Source organism: Macaca nemestrina, chromosome 7 (genome assembly GCF_043159975.1).
Source record: "Macaca nemestrina isolate mMacNem1 chromosome 7, mMacNem.hap1, whole genome shotgun sequence".
NCBI lineage: Eukaryota > Metazoa > Chordata > Mammalia > Primates > Cercopithecidae > Macaca > Macaca nemestrina.
In genome coordinates this window covers 143,599,373-143,611,805 of record NC_092131.1, presented here as the reverse complement: position 1 = coordinate 143,611,805, position 12,433 = coordinate 143,599,373, and the positions used below count along the sequence as shown (strand labels likewise).

At 50.7% G+C, this 12,433-nt stretch overlaps 1 protein-coding gene across 3 annotated transcripts in view; it reads left to right on the top strand.

The window, feature by feature from the left end:
• LOC105489645 (lipase C, hepatic type) overlaps nt 1-12,433 on the top strand; it is a 175,983-nt gene that overhangs the window by 147,737 nt on the left and 15,813 nt on the right. For all 3 annotated transcript variants that reach the window (XM_071066784.1, XM_011754654.3, XM_011754656.2), the window contains 4 exons: nt 560-742; nt 1,309-1,426; nt 4,870-5,103; nt 7,449-7,691. In XM_071066784.1, coding sequence (XP_070922885.1) covers nt 560-742; nt 1,309-1,426; nt 4,870-5,103; nt 7,449-7,691 — 778 coding nt within the window. The remainder of the gene's footprint in view (nt 1-559; nt 743-1,308; nt 1,427-4,869; nt 5,104-7,448; nt 7,692-12,433) is intronic.

Here is a 12,433-nt window from a genome sequence, read left to right as displayed (position 1 = left end):
TGTGAACATTTTTTAGTTCCTACTGTGTCAGACTTACAGTGCCTATCCCGCTGAGTCCAGCATCATGTAGTCTGCAGGGCAGACCCAGCACTGTGGGTTTAGGGGTGAGGTGGGGCAGCCTCACGCACGAGGAAGCGTACAAATGGCCCGAAGGGACAGGTCAGCTTCCGGGACCTGATTTACACATATTTCTCCACTGTTTCAAGGTTTAGAAAGTCCCAAAGTAGAAAAGCATGAAGATAATCATTTACGGAGGGGGGAATGTTGGGAAAAATCTGAAGACATTTTTGGTTTTCAAAACCTGGAACAGTGGGTGGGTGTTGCTGGCATCCAGTTAGTGAAGGCCAGGAATGATGCTAAACATCGTACAATGCACAGGACAGCCCCCACAACAAGGAATTCTCTGGCCCAAAATGTCAACTATGCATGGCTGAGAAACCTCGTAGCAAGCCCTTCCTCTTGTGGGGAAGGAGCCAGCATTATCCAAGAGCTGGAGAAGGAAGAAGGGTGAGCGGGGAGAAAGGAAACGAGTGTGACCCTCCCTCTGTGCCCTCCTCAGGTGGACGGCTTACTAGAAAACTGGATCTGGCAGATGGTGGCCGCGCTGAAGTCTCAGCCGGCCCAGCCAGTGAACGTGGGGCTAGTGGACTGGATCACCCTGGCCCACCACCACTACACCATCGCTGTCCGCAATACCCGCCTCGTGGGCAAGGAGGTCGCGGCTCTTCTCCGGTGGTTGGAGGTACCAACCTGCCCCATCCTTCCTTCACCTGCCTTCCCTCCTTTCCCTTCCTCTGTGAGTGAATGAATTAAGCTGGTCTCCAACAGCAGTCCAAGCAGGAGAAGCACTAATGCTCAGCTCACGGGAATGAGAAGGCACGGGACTGACGCCAGACCCCAGGTCTCTCTCAGATGCCTCCCTTGAACCCCTATTTCGCAGAACCATCTTCTCCCCTCTCCTCATCCACTATTCCTCTTATGCTCACCCCCTTGGATATGCTAAGGGATACAAACACACCCTGTAAGCTATCAGGCCCCCATACAAATGAGTGGGATCACTTCTGTAGGGCATTAGTGTCCAGTGGAAGACAGGCAGGCAGGAGGCCGCAGCTACCAGGCAAGGTTACAGGTACCTGAGTCCCTGGAGAGTCAGCCAGGTGACAGACTAGTTTCAGTTTGGAGTGTGAATAAGGCACCTCATTTCCGAGCAGCCACGAAGAACAGGGTGGGTGCCACAACACACTGGACCGCAAAAGGCTTTCATCCAGGCAGCTCTTCTCCTGCCCCCATCCCGCTGCTGTCTTCCAGGAATCTGTTCAATTCTCTCGAAGCCATGTTCACCTAATTGGGTACAGCCTGGGTGCACACGTGTCAGGATTTGCCGGCAGTTCCATCGGTGGAACGCGCAAGATTGGGAGAATCACAGGTAACCATGCCTAATAACTCACACACTGATTCCACTGCATGGGGGCGTCCAACAAGGACCTGCTTTTCCAACAGGCGCATCATTAAAACACCCCAACTCTTACTGCGAGGGATCAGAGCTCATGAGAGGACTTGTAACATTCTCTCAAACATGACCAATGTCATGGATTGCTGTGCCAGAGAATTCAGAGCAAATTACAGCCTCGATTCCTATTGCCTGTCCTCAAATGAATGCCTCATGTAGGTGTGCCAAATGGGACTAAAACCTGGACTTTTCTAGCAAGAAAGAGTCTTATTTTTTAATCTATAATTTACAAAGTCCAATATGGGCGAGTTAAGGAGTGAAGAATCACAGCCTTAATTTGCTGTCATTCATCAGCCACTTTAGTGCCTCTGGTTCCACATTTGTGAAACGTGTGTGTTTTATTCTGGGACCCATTTGGGTTGAGGGAGGGAGCTCTGCATCAAAAACTTCACCCCAAACTTCATACCCACTCAGAAATGGCCCAAGATATCCAATAAGGTCTGCACATGTGCAAGGAAGGCCTTCCTCCCAGGCTTCCGTGACACCAGCCCCACTCTTCACACTGACAGGGATTGGGATCCAAAACCACACACCTGGTCAGACTGTTCCCCAGTCCAAGTCTGAGGCCCACTGTTACCACAGGTATAAAAACCCAGGAGGCACAGGCAAGGCCCTTCTCAGTGTGGAAGCCCCAGAGCGCCCCAGCCTCTCATCCTGCTGATCCCTTCCCATAGCTCTAGGCTTCAGCGACACAAGTTTTTTCTCCACTTCACGAACACACCATGGCCTGTTGTGCCTCTGGGCCTTTGCATGCACTGTTTGCTTTGCCCACCACCCACCCACCCAAACTCATACTCATCCTTCAAGACCCAGCAGGCTCAAACAATATTTCACAGGCCAAAACAAAGAGCGTTTTAGATGAATAACAGAGTTGTTGCAATTTTATATTTTATCAAGTGAGGACTGTTTTTTTTGGTTTGTTTTGTTTTGTTTTGTTTTTGAGATAGAGTTTCGCTCTTGTTGACCAGGCTGGAATGCAGTGGCGCGATCTTGGCTCACTGCAACCTCTGTCTCCCGGGTTCAAGCGATTCTCCTGCCTTAATCTCCCAAGTAGCTAAGCCATACCTGGCTAAATTTTTTGTATTTTTAGTAGAGATGGGGTTTCACCATGTTGGTCAGGCTGGTCTCGAACTCCTGACCTCAGGTGATCCACCATCTCAGCCTCCCAAAATGCTAGGATTTCAGGTGTGAGCCACCACAGCCGGCCATGAGGACGTGTTTACAAACAGCTACTATCTACTATCACCATTTCTTTATAAAAGAATTTCTTTTAACACGAGAAATAATGGGGATAATGACAGACATTAAAACGGAATACTTTTGTGATGATGAGAGCTCATTTCCTCATGCTTTTTTGTTCATCTTGCTGGTGACTGGGGAAGCCTGGTCACAGACGGGCGTGTGGCCCCTATGGATTTAACCCACAGTAGCCTGGGGAGAGCAGCCCTCCCACCGAAGAAGCAGGGCCAGAGGGCAGAGTCCACACCCAGCGAGGCAGCCTCAGGCCCAGAGGCCCAGAACCCTCTCCATCCAACTGGTGCTGTGGGTCACATTAGGCATATCAGCAAGTCCCACCCACCTCAGAGACAGCAGGAAGGCTCAACACCCTCTTGCCATCTTGTCATCAGCCTGATGAAGAAAGGAATAGAAATCATATCAGGACATTTTTCTTTTTCTCTTTTTTTTTTTTTTTTTTTTAAGACAGAGTCTGATTCTGTCTGATTCTGTTGCCCAGGCTACAGTGCAGTGGCATGATCTTGACTCACTGCAGCTTCCACCTCCCGGGTTCAAGCGATTCTCCTACCTCAGCTTCCCAAGTAGCTGGGACTACAGATGCCCACCACCACGCCCGGCTAATTTTTGTATTTTTAGTAGAAACGGGGTTTTGCTATGTTGGCCAGATTGGTCTCCAACTCCTGACCTCAGGTGATCTGCCAGACTCAGCCTTGTGCTGGGATTACCAGGCATGAGCCACCGCGCCCGGCCAAGGACATTTTTCATTTGTCACTGTGGGTAGAGCTGGAGAACGGGTGATCTCATAGCCTACTCTCAATTCCTTTGCCCCCGAGTAGGGAAGGAAGCCAAGGCTAGGGTGGGACACCAGAGGGTCCTCCAGAGAAGGCAGAGGAAGAAAGACAGGCAAAAACTTTGAGTGCATAAATGCTCCCCAACCACAGTCAGGCAGGAGCTGCCACCTTACTTCATGCACAGACATCTGTCATTTGAGGCCCAGAGCTTTGAGCTACCCTACTTGCACACAACATTTTCACCCCATACAGTGGTGTCCCGTGGCTGTTCTGGACGTTCTAATGAAATGACACTATAGGAGAAAAATCAGCTTGTTTAGGGAAATTATTGATGACATACAGGCAAATAAATTTCATTCTTTGATAGGTAGATTGGAACTGCTTATAATGAGCATATTGGCTTTTTTTGTATGCAAACAGATGGTCTTGAAAGTAGCTTGAGAGGTACTCAAAATCGATTTGCTTAAGTAAATCAAGCATTCCCGGCCGGGCGCGGTGGCTCAAGCCTGTAATCCCAGCACTTTGGGAGGCCGAGACGGGTGGATCACAAGGTCAGGAGATCGAGACCAGCCTGGCTAATACGGTGAAACCCCATCTCTACTAAAAAATACAAAAAACTAGCCGGGTGAGGTGGCGGGCGCCTGTAGTCCCAGCTACTCGGGAGGCTGAGGCAGGAGAATGGCGTAGACCCGGGAGGCGGAGCTTGCAGTGAGCTGAGATGCGGCCACTGCACTCCAGCCTGGGCGACAGAGCGACACTCCGTCTCAAAAAAAAAAAAACAAAAAACAACAACAACAACAAAAAAATCAAGCATTCCCTCATAACCTTATTCCTTTTTTTTCTTTTTGAGATAGGATCTCCCTCTGTTGCCGAGACTGGGTCACTGTGGTGTAATCACAGTTCACTGCAATCTCAAACTCCTGAGCTCAAGCAATCCTCCTGCCACAGCCTCCTGAGTAGCTGAAATGACAGGCACATGCCACCACACCCACCTAATTTTTGTATTCTTTTTTTTTAGAGATGAGGTTTCACGATGTTGTCCAGGCCTCCTGGCCTCAGGCATCATAACCTTGTGTCTACCACTGGATAGTTTCTGCAAACCTCTTTCCCCCACTAGCTAATGCCCAGCCTGTGTGTCATTGTTGGCACCATGAATTACTGTGGTTTTACTGAGAAAAGGTTATGGCAAGGTTGTCCAGAGAAGGATTATGCCCGAGGTGTTTCTTCTTCCTGCTAGTTCATTAATGTATAATAATATCCAAAAGCTAAAGAGCACATTTCTCTTCTCCTCTCCTTGCTCCCATCTAACCCTTACCCCTGCTTTCCAATTAGGGTTGGATGCCGCGGGCCCTTTGTTTGAGGGAAGCTCCCCCAGCAATCGTCTTTCTCCAGATGACGCCAATTTTGTGGATGCCATTCATACCTTTACCCGGGAGCACATGGGCCTGAGCGTGGGCATCAAACAGCCCATAGGGCACTATGACTTCTATCCCAACGGGGGCTCCTTCCAGCCTGGCTGCCACTTCCTAGAGCTCTACAGACATATTGCCAAGCACGGGCTCAATGGTGAGAACGAAGTCATGGGCCGGGAGCACCGGCCTACATTTCAATGGGGCCTCTGGAATTCAGCAGAATCTACCAACATGTGGGACCCAGGGAAGAATTCAGCAAGGATAGGGTCCAGGGTGTATGGCCACCAAGCCCACCTAGAGAGAAAGAATATGGGAGTCGGCAAGGGTGCCCATCCCCCAGCAGGCCACTCCTGGCAACAGGCCAAGGCCACGCCCTAAGGATGAGCGGAGGGCACCAACAAGAACCTCCACTTCTCATCCCGGCCCTATGTGCCCAGGCAAAGCCTCTCCCGGGATACCAGCTCTTCCGAGAGTTGAGTCCAGATGCCTGTGGTTATTCTTCCTTCTCCGAACGTTTCCTCATTCCAGGGACTGCCTCTATTCTGAACCACATGAGAATCCACTTAATAGGCTGTGGCTTCTTGATGAAGGTCTCACTCTTCATCCCACCCCATCAGTTTAATTGGGGAAATTACTCAGATTCTCCCGATGGGAAATTCAGCTTCAAATACGTCCTTGTTACGCCCTTTACCTCAGGGCAGACACAGAATGTGCTGTTATCTGGGTTGTGATCCCACTTCTCTCTCAAGTCCTAAAACCGAAATATTACCATGCACATTGACAATATGCACAGGATTAAAGAACAAAAATGTCAGCAGAAGCAGCACATTCCAGGGGCATTCGAAATTTCTTGCTATTATAAAATATCATCCTGATTAAGACATGCCAATCACTCCAAGCCAACTAGAGCCCTCCACCCCCACAAGCCACCTCACCCTGATCATGCGACACTCAGCTGAGAACACACTCTCTTGTGATGACACCACCCTCACCTCTCCAATATCAGAATGACCTTCACACTCCACGTCATCTCATTTTGGCTGGACTCCCAGCCTTCCACCGCACAGGCCTGAGAGAGCCTTCCGGGAACTTGCCCTTATCATTGCTTACATCCCTCCCACCTCCCCCACCCCATCACCTCCCCTCCAGCCACCAGCAGTTCCCAGCTGACTATCCAGCCCTCATCCCAAACTTCATCCCCACAAAGCTCGGTGCAGACCACCAGAATGGTGTATGGGCTTTATTTGCCTGGTAAACACATTCCTGACCAATCATTACCATTGCTCTTTTGTGCTAAACTTCAAAGTGATGGAACCAAATGTAGGTACTCAGCTTGCCCAAGCTTGGGGTGGTTTTCCTCAGTTGTCTTCACCTCTGTGTTTGAAAGGGTTCCTGGGGTAGTTCTCCCAGCCACAGCTGCACAGGGGCTCACTGGATAACTGCGGTTTCACCCTCACCATCTCCTGGGTGGATGAGCTTGAGTGAGTTAGTGGATGTCTTGGAAGCTGAGTTTTCTCCTTGATAACAGCTGCCTCGAGGAGCTGCGGTGAAGATGCAGGCAGTGGAGGAGCAGAGGGCACGCGGCATACACAGTCTCCTAGTAGGTGCCCCAGGAATGCAGCTGCTAGCGTCCACGGACTGCGATAACTAATCTTGGCATTTAACCTCCAGACACCTGGGGAAATAGCTTTTGGCAAAGTCACCTGTGCTGTCCCTTTACAGCAAATGTTTCACATATCTTGTGGTGGTTCCTCAACATCCCTTGAGAATTATTTACTACAGATTAGATTAAAGTTTGGAGAGTCAAAAAAAAAAAAAGGGGTCAAATTCTTGGTAGATCAACCTCATAAGCTTGTTTTGGAGGTGAGGCCTGTCCAGACCTGGTTACTGGGCAGTGTCCTTCCAAATCCAGTTCTTGTGCTGGTGTCACAGGCCCGTTACCTATGGGATGCAATGGCTGCTTTGGGACACAAGGTAGACATTGTCGGGAGGCCTCAGCATTCTCCAGACCATCAGAGTGCCACGAGATTGTCTCATGTATCTGGTTATATTAAGAGAAAAGGTGTCCCACGCAAGCCTGTTCCAGAAAACCCACCCTCCAGGCATCAGCACCTGGGCATTTTAAATTATCTCATTTAAGATAGAAATATTTCTATAATAAATTACACTAACCTGCGCTCTTAATGAATTTGATCTTTCCTTAGTGACTTGGGTGCCTATTAAAACGCCCACTGTAACACGCTGTCATAGAGGAGTGCTCTCAGGATCCCGGCAGTGCCTGGGATTTTGCCTGACACTACATGACTCAGAGAGTCTGCTTTCCTTAGTTTCGGTCAGTTGCCACATCCTGCTGTTATTAGGGGGTCTGCCTTGACAAGCCCACCCCTGCCTGTTCTGAGTGCTCCTTCTAACCTCCTGTGGGCTGAGAACCAAGGTGAGCCTCTGAGTTGAGGCTGCTTTGGGTTAAGGTGATAACATCCTTCTTGCCCTGTGTTCCAGCCATCACCCAGACCATAAAATGCTCCCACGAGCGATCTGTGCACCTTTTCATCGACTCCTTGCTGCATGCCGGCACGCAGAGCGTGGCCTACCTGTGCAGCGACATGGACAGCTTCAGCCAGGGCCTGTGCCTGAGCTGCAAGAAGGGCCGCTGCAACACGCTGGGCTACCACGTCCGCCAGGAGCCCCGGAGCAAGAGCAAGAAGCTCTTCCTCGTGACGCGAGCCCAGTCCCCCTTCAAAGGTGAGTGTGGAGCCGGGGAGCCTTCGGAAGGGCAGGATGCAGTCCCCTGTCCACAGGGCTCAGAAGTTCCCTTGGTTCTTTTCCTGGAGGTGCTTCAGTGTTTCCGAAACTGTGCAGGCTCCAGACAGCGACGTTGACACAGCCTTTCTCCTGTCCCAAGAGTGTGGCCACCTTGCTGCCAAGGGCTAAGAGGAGAAACCTTGATAATTTCTGAAACGACCCTTGGGTTGGCCTCTCTATCCATTTTCATGCTCCCCTAGAATGTTAGATCTGCACGGCCACGCGCAGTTTACCTGGGCCACCCAGATCTCACTGTACAGGGACTTGAGGCGCCTCCAAACACAGCCTAGAACCCAGTTCTTTCATCTCTGTTCAGGGCCCCTGTGAAAAAAACTGGATTCTAGACTGCATTTCATTCCTTCTAAGATTTGAATCAGTTGATCTGATAGGATACGATATTCACCCTGAGGCACTCCCAAGACAAGATTCAGCTTCCAGTGTTTCCCAGCCAGGTTTTTAACCTCAGGGCAGAAAGTGGGCCGGGCAGCTCTCTGGGTTGAATGGAAGATTGTAGAAAGCGTTGTGGCCACGTCTTAGGCTGAGGCCAGCAGAGAACTGCTCCATTGAAACCTAAATCCTCCTGGAGGGAACAAGCCGACATCTGTTGCCATTAACATTTCTGCCTAATCCTTCAAACAGCTCGGGAGTGATTTAGCATCTTACTGTTTCATCGCACAGCCTCTCCAGCGCTGGGAGAGGCAATCTGATGTGCTGTTTGACTATTACCATGCAGATATTTGTATCTGGAGAATGTGAACGGGCTGTCGCCACCGCTTTGCTTTCAGAGAGCATTTTACACAAAACATTTGATGCAGCCATCGACTCCTTGTGGTTCTCACAACAGCCAGGCGAGGATGGCAGAGCTGGTTATTATCCCATTCTAAAGAGGAGGAAAGCAAAAGTCGCGTGGGGCACCCACAGCTGTGTGGCTGTAAGGAGACCTGGAACAGGGCCGCCTGACTCTCAGGAGTGAGTTCAAACTCCCAGGCAGCTTAGTTTTGAGGCACAGGATTTCTCTGTGTATCTGAACTTCTGCTCCCCAGCCAGGTTTCCCTCCTGTGAGCCAAGCAGGTCTAGGAATGACAGAAATGTCTTGTGGGTGCTCATAGCATCTGAAGAGTAGTTGGTGTGAGGGCGGGATCTTTCAGGCCAAAGGGTCCCTCCGCTGGCTGTCCCTTAGGGCTGGAGGAGATGGCAGCACGCAGGTGAGGGAATTTGGAAGTCCTCCTGCTTCGGGGAGCTCCTCCGCTGCAGGCTGACAATTAGAGACTCATTTGGGTTAACCAGCTCCTCTTTTAAATGGCAATGCCTCCTGGAGTGATTAAGCCTCTTAGATAATCACATTTCATTGGATCTATTTTAATCATGGAATGTTTGCATCATGAGGAGCAGTTCAACCCTGCCGTTTTTCAGGTGGGGAAACCAAGGCCTAGACGGGGAAAATCACTGGTCCAGAGACAAAAAGCTCTTGGCAGACCTGGCATTTAGACCCGGGGCCTCCAAACAGTGAGCGGAGTGATTTTTACCTCCTCTGTAACCTGCCACTGGTCTGCGTGTGGGGGTGAGAGGGGGTATGGAAGAGAAGGGTGAGGAGATTGCATTCTCCTTGAAATCAGCTGGGAAGAAAAGAGGTCATTTTTCATCGTTCAGGGCCAAACTGGGCACTTCATTTGAAATGAGAGGCTTGGTCCAGCCCTAGGACATCTACTGGGGGCTTGGAGATGGGGAAGGGAAGCCTCAAAAGAAGGAAGAAGGGGAAACAAGAGCAGTAGGCATCAGCCAGGCTGAGCGTCTCCCATTTTCCAACAGCCCCAGTGCCCGACCACCATCCCCTGCTGGTGTGAACTCACAAGGATCCCTTTCCTATTAAGGAAGACCAAAGAATTGCATTAGGGCATGATTACCTCACCCACCAGCTACCAAAACCAATGTACTCATCCATCTGTGCATTCTTCAAACACAGTCCTACCTTCAGGGTGCTCAGTGGAGACCAACCCGAGATGAGCCCCTTGGAGACCACATTTGTGTCTCTTTATTACCGACTACTTATCTTGCTCCTGGGAACATCCAGTGAGGAGGAGGCTAAAGGCAGGACTGCCTGAAACTGGTCAGGAACCGAAAGCCCCAGCCCGGATGGAGGTTCCAGTGATGAACTGTGGCTTGCGCCACACCCTCTCCTTTTCTTTCTTACTTTTTTTTTTTGAGACCGAGTCTCACTCTGTCATCCAGGCTGGAGGGCAGTGGCGTGATTTTGGCTCACTGCAACCTCCACCTCCAGGGTTCAAGTGATTCTCCTGCCTCAGCCTCCTAAGTAGCTGGGATTACTGGCGTGCACCACCACGCCCAGCTAATTTTTGTATTTTTAGTAGAGGCAGGGTTTCACCGTGTTGGCCAGGCTGGTCTCTAACTCCTGACCTCAGGTGATCCACCCGCCTGGGCCTCCCAAAGTGCTGGAATTACAGGTGTGAGTCACCGCGCCCAGCCCACAACCTCTCCTTTTCTGTTCCCCTATAAATTCTCCCCAGTTCTGCTTCAGCCCCTCCAGTGAGCAAAGTCCTCACCCGCTCAACCCAGTTTCACTTGCTAGTGGAGAGTAACGTCTCTGTGGTCACATCAAGCCGCCCTGGGCATGGCTGGAAAGTGCACCCATGTGAGACTCGCCTGCTTGAAGCAGCTGCTCATGGGATACTGCTATCTGTATAATGCTATGTTGTCCAATATGGTAGCCACAAACCATATGTGGCTATTTAAATCCAAATCTAAGTTACTTTAAATTAAATGGAACCAAAAATTCAGTTTGTCAGTCACACAAGCCACCTTTCAAGTGCTCGAAGACGTGGCTACCGCATCAGAGAGCACAGAAATAAAACATTTCCATCGCTGCCGAGGGGTCTATTGGTGGTGCTGGGACGAAGAATTTAATCTAGGCCACCGCAGCTACACCACTCCCCGCCCATCACAACCATGATCACAACCGACCTGGGCCCCCAAAGCCTATGTCACCAGCCACCTCCAGCATTTTGATGAATACATATTACACTCTTAAGAGAGCAGACTTGCCCAACCTGGGCCTACAGAGAAACCACAAGGCCTATTTTTCAAAAACATCTAATTGTACTGTATATTTTAGTGCAGGGTCTGGTTGGGCAAGATAAACATCGCCTCCTGATTGTAGTTTCACAAAAGATGACTAACTTGGCCTGAATTCCTCTGGCTCCCAAGATATTTCGACAAAACCATCAAAGGATCTATTTTCTACAACCGTACGCCAGAACTCGGGTAAACACTGCGAGAGTACAGCAGTAGCGAGAGAGAATTGGGAAACAGTCGCTGAGCGAAACCAGGCAATTTATCGCCCACTTCCATTCTCACTCTCTCACAAGGAACCTTTACCAGTTTGGGAGCCTGTTTTTAAGGGAGGGGGAGGGAAACGGATCTGTACGGAGTAAATCCTGTTTCACCAGCGCCTGGTCTCATTTCATCCTCAGAGCAGTCAGATGAGGTAACCGGGTGGAGAGGAGGGAAGGGGCCCTCGGGGGGCGCTCTGCCCGGGCACTGGGCTGGATGTGTTGTACACATTAGCTCATTTCCCATTGGAGCCTCACAGCAACCCCGAGACAGACAGACAGACACACACACACACACATACACACACACACGGTCAGGGCAAAGTCACACAATTTGTGAGCAGGAAGCACCGCACTGAATCCCAGCCTTTGCTCCTTTCACTGCCCTTGGCCTCGGGCGTAGGACCAAGGCCCCTCCACTGAGTGCCTCTCCCTCCTGCGGCATTCCAGCTGTGTGTCCCGCCTCCTCCTCTCTGCCCTCCTTCCACACTCCCTCTTCTGTATCTCCTCGCCTCTTCTCCTGTCCTCCCCATGCTGCCCTTTCCCCCTGCACTCAAGACTCCCTGGGTGGGGGCTGAGGGACACTTGCTTCTGTTGCGCACGGCAGCCATGAGAGCACCCTTTCCTGCTGGTCGGCGAGATGACGAGCCAAACTGTGACTCGGGCAGTCTGTTTTTGGCTTGTCTCAGCTTCTTCTTTGGAAGGTTTCCACTGACTTCAGGGAGAATTCCAGAAGAAGCGGGGGGTGGGGGGGAGGGGCAGGTGTCGTAGACAGCACAGGCTTGGGGTTGGGATAAGGAGTGTCAAGAATCTTGGCCTTGCTGCCAACCACTTTTGTGACCTTGACATAATGACAAAATCTATGTGGGCACCAAGGAAGAGGTGAGAACAGACATGGGGATGAACCACTAGCCTGGGACCTGCAGGTGGGTCTGAAAACCTGCCCTGGTCAGTTCAGTGTGAAGGAAGGAAGTAGGTAACACCCAATTAACACCTTCTGGAATACAGGCATTTTTTCATCACCATCTTATCACACTCTTATAGCGACACTACAAGAGAGTTTTTAATCCGCATTCACAGATGAAGAAATCGAGCCCCCGAGAGGCTATGTGGTCTCAAGATCACAAGGTAGCAGGCGGCAGAGAGGACTCAAACCCCCTGGGCTCTGTCTACCCGTTGAGGACCCTTATTCCACCCACAGCACAAAGAGCTGGCAACAGGACGCCAGTCAGCACAACAGTCCTGGCCACACACAGACACTCCCCAATCTCCACCACTCACAGACAGCAACAGACCCCCCACAGAAGGGGCAGGCGTTGGCCAGGCATGGTGGCT